The sequence below is a fragment of the Pseudorasbora parva genome, chromosome 24, assembly GCF_024679245.1.
Source record: "Pseudorasbora parva isolate DD20220531a chromosome 24, ASM2467924v1, whole genome shotgun sequence".
Classification (NCBI taxonomy): Eukaryota; Metazoa; Chordata; class Actinopteri; order Cypriniformes; family Gobionidae; genus Pseudorasbora; species Pseudorasbora parva.
In genome coordinates, this window is record NC_090195.1 from 22,560,911 (window position 1) to 22,575,767 (window position 14,857).

General features: G+C 37.5%; 3 protein-coding genes across 8 annotated transcripts in view; 1 reads left to right on the plus strand and 2 right to left on the minus strand.

The window, feature by feature from the left end:
* The window catches only part of fam49bb (family with sequence similarity 49 member Bb), a 127,685-nt gene extending 125,058 nt beyond the window's left edge, over positions 1–2,627 (minus strand). Inside the window, exon 1 of the mRNA XM_067435034.1 lies at positions 2,296–2,627. The gene's annotated coding sequence lies outside the window, so the exon portion shown is untranslated. The remainder of the gene's footprint in view (positions 1–2,295) is intronic.
* A 712-nt stretch (positions 2,628–3,339) lies between these two features.
* Positions 3,340–5,813, plus strand: eef1a1l3 (eukaryotic translation elongation factor 1 alpha 1, like 3). Its single transcript, XM_067435159.1, has 7 exons — positions 3,340–3,608; positions 3,689–3,868; positions 3,965–4,261; positions 4,517–4,667; positions 4,795–5,051; positions 5,120–5,354; positions 5,431–5,813. The coding sequence occupies exons 1-7, from the start codon at positions 3,465–3,467 to the stop codon at positions 5,541–5,543; spliced, it is 1,377 nt and encodes a 458-aa protein (XP_067291260.1). The 5' UTR covers positions 3,340–3,464; the 3' UTR covers positions 5,544–5,813.
* Positions 5,814–6,036: 223 nt separating this feature from the next.
* asap1b (ArfGAP with SH3 domain, ankyrin repeat and PH domain 1b) overlaps positions 6,037–14,857 on the minus strand; it is a 126,370-nt gene continuing 117,549 nt past the window's right edge. For 4 of the 6 annotated variants that reach the window (XM_067435157.1, XM_067435158.1, XM_067435155.1 and 1 more), the window contains 5 exons: positions 12,386–12,464; positions 12,020–12,078; positions 10,920–11,425; positions 10,555–10,677; positions 6,037–7,280 (listed from right to left, as the gene is read on the minus strand). In XM_067435157.1, coding sequence (XP_067291258.1) covers positions 7,206–7,280; positions 10,555–10,677; positions 10,920–11,425; positions 12,020–12,078; positions 12,386–12,464 — 842 coding nt within the window. In that variant the 3' untranslated portion in view covers positions 6,037–7,205. Of the gene's footprint in view, positions 7,281–10,554; positions 10,678–10,919; positions 11,426–12,019; positions 12,079–12,385; positions 12,465–14,628; positions 14,797–14,857 lie in introns of all 6 variants that reach the window. The other 2 variants (XM_067435153.1, XM_067435154.1) reach the window with 1 other exon arrangement.

The following is a 14,857-nucleotide window of genomic DNA, read 5'->3' on the forward strand; positions in this document are numbered from 1 at the left end:
CTGACATTGCCTTTCGGCATCATCCTGAACATTGTATAAGCATTAATTTCACGTGTCATTGAACAGAGGAGAGGCTCTCCGGATTGCACGTAAACATCTCATACTTTTGATTTTCCCAGCAAAAATATCCTGAGCAATACATAAAAATCAGTCTATAGGTTAATAGACAACCTAAGAAGTCGGGGTGGGTCTCGTTTCATTACAGCTTTTTACATATGAGCAATAAAAAATGCAATTGACAGTTGCAATTCTTGCATTTAGTTCCTTTTATACAGTTAATGTCACAAATTATCTAAGGCTTCTTTAATTGTGAACTGTTAAATACAATTACCATTAATCTAATGCTTACTAAAGCAGTCCCCTCTCAAACAAACAAACACAAATGCACAGTTGCACACACCTACCACTTCCACGTCAGATGCAGAAGTGGATTCCCAAGTATCTTTATTTACAACATTTGTCCGTTAAACAAGCAGACCCACAATGTTTAGCCCTCATGGTCGGACATGCAGGCAAAGCAATGCATGCAATGCCATGTCTACCACGGTCAAGTTTTGGAAAGAAGCCCTTATCAAGTTAATTGATCAAATATGATGTAAAAGCAGTAATATTATTACAATATATTTGAATATATTTTATATTTATTATTTATTCCTGTGATGGCAAAGCAGCAATTTTCACTAAAGTCTTTAGTCTGCGTCACATGATCCTTCAAAAATCAGTCTAATAAGCTGATTTGCTGCTCAAAAAAACATTTCAATGTTGAAAACTGTTAGCTGATAAAAGTGTTTTGGAAACCATGATACATTTATGATTCTTTAAGGGACAAAGATCAAATTAAAAGCATTTATTTGAAATAGAAAATATTTTCTGCTCTATGCAATGCTACTATAATAATAGTATAATAATGATAAATATTTTTTTTTTATGTGTCTATATTATGTAAGATTATATCCATCAACCCATCAACCATACATAAATTATGATCCATCCAATTTACTCCCTGATGCACTACAGGGATCTAAAATGCAATCCCAGCAGGCAACATCCTCCTACACAAACAAACAGGTTACACATTAAGAACTAATCTCAAACTAGCCATGACTTAAAAATATAGGCTATGGTGCTGGCAAACAACAAAGTGTCAAAAACCACCACATCAGAGTCTTCCTGTATGCTTGACTTCAAGTCTTACCTACATACCATAAAAGGACAGGGAAAGAGAGGTGATAAGATGGCATGATATGAACTCAGTAGCTGGCAGCTGCACATGAATAACTGAAGACAATATTTATCCAATGTTATATGATCTGAAATGACAGGAAGGTTTATAAAGTGATTATACTGTATTCGTCAGGGTTTTGTGATTGATCTCAGATGGGCAGAGATGAGCTAAGGTTATACAATCACACAATCCAGTGCTTTATGCCACACCAGCACTCAATAATGTCACATTAATATGACTTTTTGAAGGGAAAGAAGGAAATTGCATAAACTGGATGATGTTACACAAGAACCTGACATCGCTATTGAATGCATACTAATGAAGCCATGCATCAAACTAATGATTTTAATTAATTAGGCAAATCTATACACATATGGTAATCAAACCATTCTGACATCTTAATCGGTTTGGAAACAGAAAATGTATTGCAAGTACTTTCATTAAACTGCACATGGATGAATGGAATCTAGTTACATTGGACGACACTTGAACACTAGACTTGAACACTAAATTACAATATACATGATCCATTTGGAATATGTGCAAAAGCATCAACTGGACCTGACTAATTAATTTCAGATCGGTCAAGAATTTAAAAAATCATAAGACATTTCTAGCCAATGAAATGTACACCTGAGTATGACTAGGAAATGTGCAACAACTAAACACATTTACATGTTATTCCATGATTTTCTGACCTGTAAATCACACTTTTAAAATATCCAGATTTTCCATTTCTGCTCATGAAAGTGTACGTAAGGTCCTATGCTGCACAATGCAAGACAGAAGTTACACTGCATTGTGCTTTATTGTATGACACAAAGCTGCTCTACTTTTGCTTTACCCATAAATGCATTTACACACTGTTATAAACTCATGTTTCATTTGTTTCTCCTGTCTATACCATAAAAAAAAAAAAAAAAAAAAACGGATAGCCACGGGTGCCATCGTGCTGAAAGCACACCGCTTAGTCACATGCTGTACAGCACCAATGCATTCAGAGTTATGAATATACACAACAAAACGCTGTACATGCAGCATAAAGACATAAGAGAGGAACGAAAACGCACCTTTGAATGTGAAGCGATGAAAATAAAACGTATGGAGTCCAGGTAACACGCTATAAGCTCCAGGGAGAAGGCTTTAGATCTCTCTCTCTCTTTCTCTATATCTGAGCCTCTCGCTCTCTCTCTCTCACTCGCTCGCTCAGCTGTCTTACCGACTGTTATTTCCGGGTTAATAAAACGTCATTGTGATTTTTGCATTTATTTTAACCAAACGCCCGAATCAAGTAGACTATCATGTAATATGAAAACCAAGTACACGGCTTCAAATAGATTAGATAGTCGACATTAGACATTAGATAGCTTACGATTTGTTTTAATACAACTAAAGCGAAGGTAGTATCCAACGCGCCCCCTGCCGGCCAACGCTAATACGACACACCTGATAGATGAACTCATTCCTGTTATGTAAACCTGTGCAAATGCAACAAGTTTTGTCACCCAATCACATTACTTGAATCTTACTACCGGTTTAAAGTTTAAACTAACTTTTAAATGTTTAATTTATTTTGATGATACATTTATTTATTTATTTATTTATTTATGTATTTATTTATTTATTTATTTATTTAATTCGTTATTTTATTTGTATTTATGTACGATTTGTGGAAGGCCTAATCAAAGTTGCATGTTTAAAATATACAAGCCAATATTTCAAGCCATTTATTACATCCCCAGCCATTTCAATAAAAATAAAAAAATCAATCAAACAATCCATTAAACAGTCAATCAGTTAAACAGTAACTCCACGTGTTACATTCGTTGGTTTCCGGTTGATCACATTTTTTTATATATTATTGTTTGTAATGCATGATTAATGATTGAAGGATTGTGAATGCTACCGTCATAAGAAGATAACAAAATATTTATTTTGATTTAAGAGGAATAAAAAGGGGAATGTGTGTCGAATGAACGCATGGTGTTTATCTGTCTATGGTGTTTATAGGCCTATATGTAATAGAGTTGGCTATGTATAGGCTATTCTAGTTAATTGAGGGCGTGGTTTTTATTTCAGCGGTTATTGATCACACCAGGACTCAATCACCATCATCCATAGCCTACTTAATCGCTCCCTTTGGTTACTTTACACTGTGGTCTGAAGTCACGTTAGGAACAAGGCATAGGTTTGAAGAGCTGTAGTTGCGGTCTATAACTTGAATTACTTTCACTATAATATGGGCAAAGAAAGGATCCATGTTAATTTAGTCATCATTGGCCATGTAGACAGTGGTAAATCCACAACAACTGGTCATCTGGTCTACAAATGTGGAGGAATTGACCATAGAACTATTGAGAAGTATGAGAAGGCTGCAACCCAGGTAAGTGTGTTAACTTGAATTGCATATTATGATTGTTTGGGTATAAGACTAACTTTTATTTTATTTGTCTTCTTTTGAAGATGGGAAAAAGTTCCTTCAAGTATGCCTGGGTGCTGGACAAACTGAAAGCAGAAAGGGAACGTGGCATCACAATTGACATTTCCCTGCTTAAATTCAACACTCAGAAATACACTTTTACTATAATTGATGCACCTGGCCATCGTGACTTTATCAAGAACATGATCACAGGGACCTCACAGGTATTGCTCCGAAACCCAGATAAAAACTCGAGGTTGTCTCTTGGTATCACATATTCAATCAAGTTTAATGAAATGGCATTATTTTTCACTACTTAGGCTGATGCTGCTCTATTGATCGTCTCTGCTGCAAAGGGTGAATTTGAGGCTGGGATTTCTCGCAATGGTCAGACAAGAGAGCATGCTTTGCTGGCTTACACCCTTGGGGTCAAACAGCTTGTGGTCTGCATCAACAAAATGGACATGACTGAACCACCATTCAGCCAGAAACGTTATGATGAGGTTGTGAAGAACGTTTCAGTGTTCATCAAGAAGATTGGCTTTGAGATTGGTGCTGTACCTTTCATACCGGTTTCTGGCTGGATTGGTGAAAATATGATTGCCCCATCTCAGAAGGTGATGCCACTCAGCACCCCATGAATATCTAGACAAGAGGTGCTTAAATCATGTTCCTCGAGTGCTGCTAACTACAGAGTTTAGCTCTAACACACCTGTCTGTAATTATCCCGTACTGCTCAAGTCTTTCTTTAGCTGGTTTGGGTGTTTGAGCTGAGCTTTGAGACTGGAGATCTTGAGGAACATGACTGAACATCCCTGATCTGGAGCTGGCGAGCTGCTAATCTCAATTGCTTGTATGTTCATTTTTTTTAGATGCCGTGGTTCAAAGGATGGAAGCTCAAGAGGAAAGAAGGCCATTCAAATGGACGAACCTTGTTGGAGGTGCTTGATTCTCTACTTCCTCCAGTGCGTAATGCAAGTAAGCCACTGCGCCTTCCCCTACAAGATGTCTACAAGATTGGTGGTGAGTAAAACTAAGTGGGCTATTATTATGGTGTTTTTTTTTGTTTTTTTTGTTTTTTTTGTTTTTTTTTATATAACCCTTTTGGTTGGTACTCTTAACATCTGCTATGACTGACCCCACCCCCCAGGTGTTGGCACAGTCCCTGTAGGTAAGATTGAGACTGGGGTCTTGAAGCCTGGAATGGTTCTGACCTTCTCACCAGCAAAGTTGACTGCAGAGGTCAAATCCATTGAGATGCATCACCAGGGGCTTCAGACTGCCCTCCCTGGCCACAACGTGGGCTTCAACATAAAAAATTTGTCTGTAAAAAATCTCCGGAGAGGTGACGTAGCAGGGAACTCACAGCAGGACCCACCGTCAGATGTCAACAGTTTTGTTGCTCAGGTAGCTATGCTTGTTTTGACCTTTTGAACTCTGGCTAACAAGCCAATAACTGACTCTCTTTTCAACAGATCATAATGCTGAACCACCCAGGAAAAATCAAGGTTGGTTACTCCCCTGTACTAGACTGCCACACGACCCATGTTTCCTGTCGTTTTGCTGAGCTGAGGGAAAAGCTAGATCGGCGTACAGGGAAGAAACTGGAGGACTGCCCCCAGTACCTGATGTCAGGAGATGGTGCCACAGTCAAACTTGTCCCAAACAAACCCCTTTGTGTGGAGAGCTTCTTTCACTATCCACCTCTGGGTAAGAAAGTAGATTTTAAGCATTCAAAATGTGCTAAAAGCCATGTTTTAAATTTGTTTTTGTTTTTTTTGGTCAGGTCGCTTTGCTGTAAGGGATTTAAAACAGACTGTTGCTGTTGGAGTCATCAAATCTGTGGAGAAGGTGGACCAAGCCAAAAAGACATCACAAAAAGCTCCTGTATCAAAATGAGTTGATCATTTTGTCCCTTTTATAATTCTTTATTTACCAGCAGTCTGGTATGTGAGCCAAAAGGTTCTCTTTATGTTAAGCTTTTTTTGTATAGTTTTATGGAATCACACTTTGTTGCCTTAAAGTGAAGTTGCTTTTTAAATGGATTGCTAGTGTATTGGGTTGTTTGAACTGAAATGACTGTTGGGCCCAATATGATGTTTGGTATGGCTGTAAATGAAGCATTTATTTTTGTTGCTGGACTGCAAATAAATTTCAGTTTTCACTTCAGTTGCTGTGTGTGGTCTGAGTCCACTTGTAGCGGTTGCTACAATCTAACTTGGTCATAACTATGGTAAAGTTAAACTTGACACTCGAAACTTATTCTTGTTTAACATTAAGCCATTTTATTGATAATGGAATGGTGAAAACATGTTCAGACAGTGGACACCGTCCTTAAAATCTGCAGTCAAAGACACCTAGAATACAAGACCTCTCCACAATAAATCAAAGGTGCAGCAACTGGGGTGATCTTTATTTCAAAGAGTAAAACTGCAACTGTGCTAACCTTGACAAACTTCATACCATGTGCCTTCAAATTAAGTGGTGGTCCTAATACATGGCCATAGTGCTAGAACCTTGATTGTTGCCTCAAAGTAACTGGATGAGCAAGCTTGACCATAGTTTCTAATGTGAAATTTGGTCATAGTCCTTCACTGAGACTGCACAGTTAATGAAAGGAGCTATAATAAGGGTTACTGGCAGCATGGATGAAAATGGCATAGATTCCAATTACAATACAGTACATCCATGTCTATCACTTAAAAATATATAACATCTATAAACAGAGTAAACAACTTTCCCATTTTCAAAAGTACTTCAAGTATCCAAGACCTTTCAAAACAATATTAAAGATGACTAAGTATGACCTTTGTTTGTGGAACACCGTTGTATTAGAGCGCTGTCCTTCAGTAAGACGGTAGTAAATGTGGATAAAACATTGATATGGGTTCACACAGGTAATGTATGCATTGCAAAGGTTAATTTTACACTAGGTAGCAATAACAAAGAACAGCAAACACAAATTAACATTTCACTCTGACATGCTTTAGTGGTATTTTAGGAAATGTGAAGGTAAAAACACAAACTGAACTGAAAACTGGTGTTAGGATGTAAAGTCCAGTCGTTCCATCAGGAAGAGAAGTCGACTTATATCCCTGCTATAGATGATAGTAACAATGGACACATTAATAAAACTTATTTAAACAACTGGCCCCAGCTTTAACTTACTGGCAGGTAGAGTACAAGTTCACAAATTTACTTTTCAGACCAATACAAGTTTCTACATTTACACAAGTAACACTCATCCTTGTGTGAGACACACACGCACACATTTATGTACAATCTTATATACAGAGATACAGTATCAGTAATAGTGGAGGGAAAGTGCTGGTCTTTTAAATGGGTGCAGTCTAGCCGTTGTGCAGTAGGCTTTATAAAATGGATAACAGCGTTACAGTTAACATTTTATTTACACACTGTCTCTGACGATGGTAAGGTGATAGCATGATTTTCATTGTGGTTCCATCTTAAAACTTGCATCGTTGATTCAGCAGCTAAGTCAAGTGCGTCCCATAGCCAGAGATATTGCGCTGGGTGGGAGGTGGAGAACCATCATGTGTGTCAATCAGACAAGATATGAACAAAAGACATGGGAAATACGCCTTTCCTCTCTGGCTGCCCCTCGATGTGCCCAATCTGAGAACAAAAAGAAAGGTCACAATCAGAACGATGCTCTAAACCAAGGAAGGAACAATTTATGAAGAGCTGCTGGATTACTAAATGAATCCACACCAGAGGTGGTAAAGGATTGCCAATGCATTTTCAATATTTCAATGGCCGGAAAGATTCTTCTTGTACCATGGTTTGCACATGTATATGTCTAAATAAAGAGTTTGTGTCAAGTCATTTTTCAGATTTATTCCAGGTAGCCTGTATGTTCATGTTCTGTAGGTAATGTTTCTTTTGGGTGTAATAAACCAACTCACATGTTTGCTTTTTCTTCTGCTGTTTCTTGTTTAATATACATTGGGGAAAGTATTAAAAAAAATCTATAGTGAACAGTGTTGCCACAGTTACTTTGAAAAAGTAATCTGATTACTGATTACTGATTACTCCTTTAAAAAGTAACTTAGTTACTTTACAGATTACTTGATTTTAAAAGTAACTAAGTTAGATTACAAGTTACTTTATTAGTTACATTCAGCAGTTGCCGACAACACCCCTGCCGTCTCAAAATAGAAATGACAACCGTTTTTGGCAACACACTTTATTGAATTTATGCCCGAGACTGACGGCCTCGACTTTTTTACGCCCCCTTTTTTAGGCTTCTCCTTCGTTTTATATTTATTTTAATAATTAAAATGAACAGTGAGATGTGCTGGTGGAAACAACATGAGACCATGACAGCTTGCGCCACTGTCAAGATATGGCTCGCGCAGGGTTAAAGAGTCCGTTTCTTCAGTGCAGCTGCTAGAGTTATGGCCTTTTTACAACTGGTTCCTTCATTCGTTTTCTCTGACCAGGTCGGCCTATCTATCTGATTGGGAAATGACCAGGAGTAACGTTTGGCCTAAATGCCTTCCGAGAGTCTTTCGAGACGTATTTAATTCCGATCACTCAAACAAACCAATTCAGAAGGTGCATGAAAGCATTTCAAACTAAACCGGACAAATGTAAATATATCTGGTTGTTTAAACCACATGTGTAAATTTTGGCAAATAATTAAAAAATAAATGTGTGAGAGCGTGTTATGTTGTAGTCAGATAGATATGCTACTGCAACATCGCTGCAAATGAGTAAAGCAAGCCAACGCATGGCCGTAAATGAAACTTTAAAATAAGTCACACAAAACACAATCATCTTCAATATAAAATAATGAGACTAATGATCTTACCAGGGCTTAGGTCGCTCTCTCTCATATTGCGATCTCTGAATTTGAAATGAGCTGCTGAATAAAATGCTGGAATCTTTTGCTTTGATGTGAACTCCGTTAAATGAGCATATACCGCGGGAACTGAAGATCGGATTTATATTAATTTTGCTGAAGTGTAAGGTAGGCTATAAGACAACCTGCATGTGCTTTTTTTCTTTTCTTTAGATTGTGTAGCCCGTTTCGTTTTTTTGAGCGCCGTTGCGAGCAGTAGGCTAATCTATCAGCCTGCCTCAGCTCGTCAAAAATGCCTTTGTGGTGGTATAATAACTAGCCTACTTTGTTTTTGATGTCAAAGTAGTTATATTTCGTTTCGTTTATTTTTTAAGTTCATTTAGAAAAATGTGTAGAGCAAATTTTGTTTGTTAAATTAAAGTTTTAATTTTTTTTATGTGACGACCCAGTGAGTTAACCGCATGTTTAATAGCCTAGTCTCTCAAACCAACTCTTGAATTGTCTTGCCTATATAAACTTTAATTTAACAAACAAAAAATTGCTCTGAACATTTTCTAAATTAGGATAATAAAAAAACGAAACGAAAAATAACTACTTTGACATTAAAAACAAAACTGAACTATTTTAATGGCTGCAACAATGTAAAAAGTAAAATAAATAAATAAAAAACACGGCTCCAGCCCCCGGGCTGAGAATTTTAATAAGCTGTCGGTTTTTACTAAGGAAAATGACTAAAAAAGTAACTCACAGTGACTTGGAGAAGTAACTTTAATCTGATTACTGGTTTGGAAATAGTAACGCGTTAGATTACTCGTTACTGGAAAAAAGTAGTCAGATTAGAGTAACGCGTTACTATGTAACGCGTTACTGGCATCACTGATAGTGAACATATTCAAATTTCAGAATTCAGAATTCACAAAAATTCGCATTTTCTTAATTAAACAGTTCTGTTTCCAAACAACTTCCAAATGTAATTTAAAATCAACCCAGTAATTTAATTGATTTGATTCTGTCAATGCAAAAATTCACAGCCCTAGTAGAACAACTTTTAATGTCTACAATTAAGTGCCTCGTTATTTGTAACTAAAATAAGAACAGTGCCCGTATTTATCAAGCTTCTCAAAGTGCCATTTTAGTCTTAAGTGCTGAAAATTCATGAAATGTACTCCTACTTTCAAAACTTAAGTATGAAAGCAAGTTATCAAATTTCTTAAAGCTAAGAATCACTCTCCCAGTTATTTAAGACAGCTCAAGGGGTCTCTCAAGTGGTTAGGAGTTGCCAGTAGGGGCTTGTGATGGCACTGTGGAGACAGATGTGTGCAAATCTTTCAGGAGAGGATGTTTATGAAATCTTTGACAATGAGCAGTTAATCAAACGTTCAAACGTTAATCTCGTTTGGATAGAGCAGGCATCATATTTTTCAGTGCTGGTTAATTTTGGGCTGAACTTGCCTTTTATAAAAAATAAAAAATAAATGCTATTCGACTAATTCAGAAAGTAGTAGCGCTTCTTCCTCCCACCAATTCAGTTTTCTTTTGGGATCCATGGTGGCTTAGCCTAGAAATCTAGACGCACCCTAGCGGCAGCAAATTTAATCTGCCCACAAGTGTCGTCTAGGAACTCTCAATACCCTTCTGAGCTGTATTCCTCTAACTATTGCCGGACCAATCACATCGTGTATAGATTGGGTGGGCGGGGCCATAATGACGACAGCCGAGTTGCTTTTGCGTGATTCTAGTAAACACAAAAACTGGCGAACGGTGGTCTTTCGAATCAGCTCTGACCGCAACTCTGGAAGACTTGGACTTAAGCTTTTCTCTGAGAAAAGAACAAAGAACGGCACTGAAGTCATTCTTAAAAAGGGAAGATGTGTTCAGAGTTTAGACGACCGGATACGGCGAATGTTTAATCTATCAACGAGCTCTGTTTCACCTTCATTGCTCTGGTTGGTGTGGCGCTATCCTATCGCGTGCAGAGGGAGTTTGAAAGACAACCGTTTATCCCGCCCCTCGGATTGAGCCCTGTCTATGGTGAGTTTCCAGACCAAACATCTTGATGTGGGTCTGGCTTGTCAGGCTACTTACCCACCACTCCTGATCTTCTTCCCCAGTTACTATGATGACCTCACCCTCAACGAAAGTGAGCTCATCATCGTTATCCGCCTGACAATCATAGATGGTCTTCACCCTGCGCATTTTACTCTTGATCTAAAAAAAAGGTTAGTTAGATAATTTGTTAAATGCAACTTTTTACAGACTACACGTGCATTACGTCACCGTTTACAAAATGGCATTTTTGTTGTTTACATGGGGACGATAATGGTATGATTTTCATGCTTTCAAAAGCTTGCGTTCTAAGCCCCCCAAAATGAACAGCCAAAACACAAAATCTTTTCCAATTTTAGTTGAAAACAGTGTCATGTAAATGGTCCCTGAGACTAAATCCTCACCGGATTTATTTTCCGGGGCAATGGTACAGGTGTCTCCTGTGCAGATGTTGGACTTCCATTTGTGTCTTCACTAGACTGAACAGGCTGAGGTGACAGTTCACCTTGTTGGATGATTGTTGGAGTATCTGGTGGTTGCACCTTGGGAGCCACTTCTCCAGGAGGAGGTTTGTGGAGGACCTCAGTGGTTATAGGTCTGGGTGGAGAGATGTCCGTCAGTTGGGGCTTGGGCGGGAGATCTTTCAGCTGAGGTTTAGGCGGTAGGTCGCCCAGCTGGGGTTTAGGGGGAAGGTCGGACAGCTGAGGCTTTGGAGGTAGCTCTCCTGGTTTAGGGGGTAATTCAGAAGGCTGTGGCTTAGGAGGTATATCTCCAGGTTGAGGTCTTTCTGCTAACGGAGCTTTCTGTGTGGTGTCTGAACTCTGCAGAACCTTCTGGAATAAAGGTTCAGGAGGCTGATTGCTTTTGTCCATAGATGGGTGATGGATGGTGTCTATCTTACGCAGGGCAACTATTGGAAAAACAAGATAATTTCAGCAGATTAGTTATACTTTTTCTGACTTTTTTTGTCTTTTAATATTGTTTAAGACAGGTTTAAAGTGTCAGTAGAGCACACTAGAAAATAAGTATCAAAAAATTGTTTCTGAAATTAAATTTGACGTTATATTTTTTCATATTTTATTGTTATATTAGTTAGGTTTAGATTTATAGTTTTTTAATACTTTTGTTAAACGTTTTATGTAATTTCTACAATTATAAAAATTCTATGTAAAATACATAGATATAAAATAGAATATAGATATTTGAAAAACATTTCTCTTCAAGTTATACTTCAAAATGCACTGTAATAGTGGGTAGGAAAAGGTACACTGTCACCTTAAAGGGTTAGTTCACCCAAAAATTGAAATTGATGTCATTAATGACATCAATTTCATTTTTTGGGTGAACTTACCCTTTAATACAAACTAAATTAAAATAAAATACATACTTGAATGCAAATAACTATATAATTGTGATGATTATGATTAAAGTGACTAAATGGATTAATTAAACTTTCAGATGTTATACCACTGCAATATTCAGAGGCAGAAATCATATCACCTACCCTTCTGAGGTAGTTTGGGAAGGACTCGTGGACCAAGCGTTGGCTTTGTGGTGTTGAGACTAGAAATATGGAACATATGTAAAGCTCAAAGAAATGTCCGATAACAGGGTTGCACGCTCTGTAAAATCAGCCATAATATATGAAAGAGAACTGTTTTGCATTCCCAAATACATGATGAGAAAGTTACATGGACATATTCAAATGAAACACAAAAGGCCATGTATAAATTTGCAGTCCAAAGTTTGCTGACCTTTCTAATGCAAATATAGTTCTTAATATAGCTCAAGCTCGTTCTACAAAACTTGCACTTTCTTAATCAGTTTTGTTTGGATTGTTTTATTTGCTATTTGAAGGAAGTTGGTTCACCTTTGCTGTTGTGGGATGCCCTCAAATCTGTTAGATAAAGGGGACATCTTGTTGATGAGTGGCGGCGTTGAATCACTTCCTGCAATGATGAGTTTGTGTTTATTTATTTTTTTGTGGCAGAAGCCTAAGGCAACACTAGCAGAAAAAAATGAAGTGGGACTTTCAAACAGTAAAACTAGATATAAACTGCCATTTGTGGTAAGATTTAAAAAATATTCCTGGAAGAAGTCTCTTATGCTCACCAGGGCTGCATTTATTTTGATCAAAAATACAGTAAAAACTGCAATAATGTGAAATATTTGATTACAAAGCCGAATTGTCAGCATTATTACTCCAGTCTTCAGAATCACATGACTGTTTAGAAATCCTTCTACTATGCTGATTTGGGGCTCAAGAAACATTCCTTATTATCAATATTAAAAACAGTTGTGCTGCTTAATATATTTTTAGAAACTTGGAATCTTTTTTTCAGGATTCTTTGAAGAATAGAAAGTTCAAAAGAACAGAATTTATTTGACATAGAAATCTTTTGTAACATTATAAATATATTTAATGTCAATTTTGATCAATTAAATGCATCCTTTATACACAAAGGTTTTTCACATAGAAGTTTGTGTACACATGAAAGTCCCAATGACATTTGCTTTTTTTTTAGCAAATGTCACTTTTTTCAGCTTTGTGTAACTTAGCAAGGTAAAAAAAAAAAAAAAAATACATTTAAAGGTGCACTGTGTAAAAACTAGCGACATCTAGTGGTGAGGTTGTGAATTGCAACTGTCCACCGTTCACCCCTGCCTTTCAGAAGTACATAGAGAAGCTACGGCGGCTGACACAGGACAAAGATATCATCGTCTGAGACAGCAGAGTAGATAGTGCTCTCTAGATCAGTTTGTCCGTTTAGGGATACTGTAGAAACACGACGGCACAAAATGTTGATTTCACAGTATGTAGAATGGCTCATTCTAAGGTCATAAAAACATAACGGCTACACCACTGAAAAACATAGTTATCTATATTATATTGCATTTCTGACAATAGATCCTCATAAATATTACACACTGCACCTTTAAATATTGTGCTGCGATTTAGCAGAGGTAACAGAAACAGGCCATGCACAATAATGGTCTTAAAGAGGCATCAGTACATCCTACATTATGGAATTATGGCAGTTAATTAATATAGGTTATATTGATACAGATCATGTGATGGGATATACAAGACGCAGTGCATTTTAATGCGTCTTTCACTCTTTAATATCTTCCAGACCATTATTTTGCCATGCAAATAACTATGACAAGGTTAAATACAAAAGTCAAAAAATGATGGATGGTGTCATTAGGCTGAGCCTTTCATTGGCAACATTTTCCTCTCAATATTGTTTTTCATATTTAAAATGTCCAAGAGTTTAAAATGCAATGCCACCACAGAATGAATGGGATGCAAATGAGCTGGTAATATACTGCAGAGACCAAACGCATTAAGTCTGGGGATGTTAAAACGTACTAAAGATTGGTCTAAAATTCTTGTTAGAATTTAATCTAAAACGCATTAAATTTGTTTCCATTGAAAACAACTTGTATAAATAATAAAAATAAACATAAAAATCAGTAATAATGATAATCCACTTTAGACATTCTAGTAAATGTATATAACTTTGCAATTACATGTCAAGTACTAGTTATTAGAGTACAGTATAAGTAGATTAGCTAACACTTTAATTTGATGGTCCAGACACGATAAAGTAACTTTAACTTTGCAAGTACATTTCAACGAATCAGAACCCTAACCTAACAGTCTACAAATAATCTAATGAGAGTTATTTGACATGTGGTTGCATAGGCATAAATCGCAGGGAGGTCGGGGGGGTCCGACCAACCCCATCTGAGGGTTGTCCCCTCAAATATAATTTAAAACCACATTGTGTATTGGGAATAATATAATGATATATCCTTAAAATAATTGTGTAGGTAGTAAAAAATACAAACAGGGCAAAAAAATTGTGTTTTAAGTTTAGAAACATTTTGAGTCCCCCCTCTCTTGCCTCCCAGTGGTTTGGTCCACCGCATATCTCACCTACTCACACAGTCCAGTGGGAGAGATAAAGTTGTGGAACTCAAGTAAGTGGGCTGTTGGGTATGGATAGTTCACCCATAAATTTAAATTATGTCATCATTTAGTCAGGCTCAAATTGTTCCAAATTATTAATCCAAAATAATTTGGGTTGCTGCTTAAGTGTAGCCCACCTTTACAGAACAGGGTGTGTGACAGCGGGGTAGGGGGGTCGGAAAGCGTGCGTTTGTGTCCAGGGGGAGGGGGCGGGGGCCTCTTCTTTGACAGGGTGGAGCTGCCACTAGCGGGGGTCTGTGCGGCAGGTGCGAGGGTGGAGGGGGGCAGGGTTGACAAAGGAGGGGCTGGAGGGAAAACAGCAACACAAAACAACATGCAGTGATGTCATGGTGAAGAATGGACACT

What these genes read in the sequence shown, in the direction of transcription:
- eef1a1l3 (XM_067435159.1), top strand. Translation starts at nt 3,465, where the DNA reads ATGGGCAAAGAAAGGATCCATGTTAATTTAGTCATCATTGGCCATGTA. An exon ending in AGATGTCTACAAGATTGGTG is followed by an intron (nt 4,668 to 4,794) that starts GTGAGTAAAACT and finishes CCCACCCCCCAG; the next exon opens with GTGTTGGCACAGTCCCTGTA. An exon ending in TCAACAGTTTTGTTGCTCAG is followed by an intron (nt 5,052 to 5,119) that starts GTAGCTATGCTT and finishes TCTTTTCAACAG; the next exon opens with ATCATAATGCTGAACCACCC.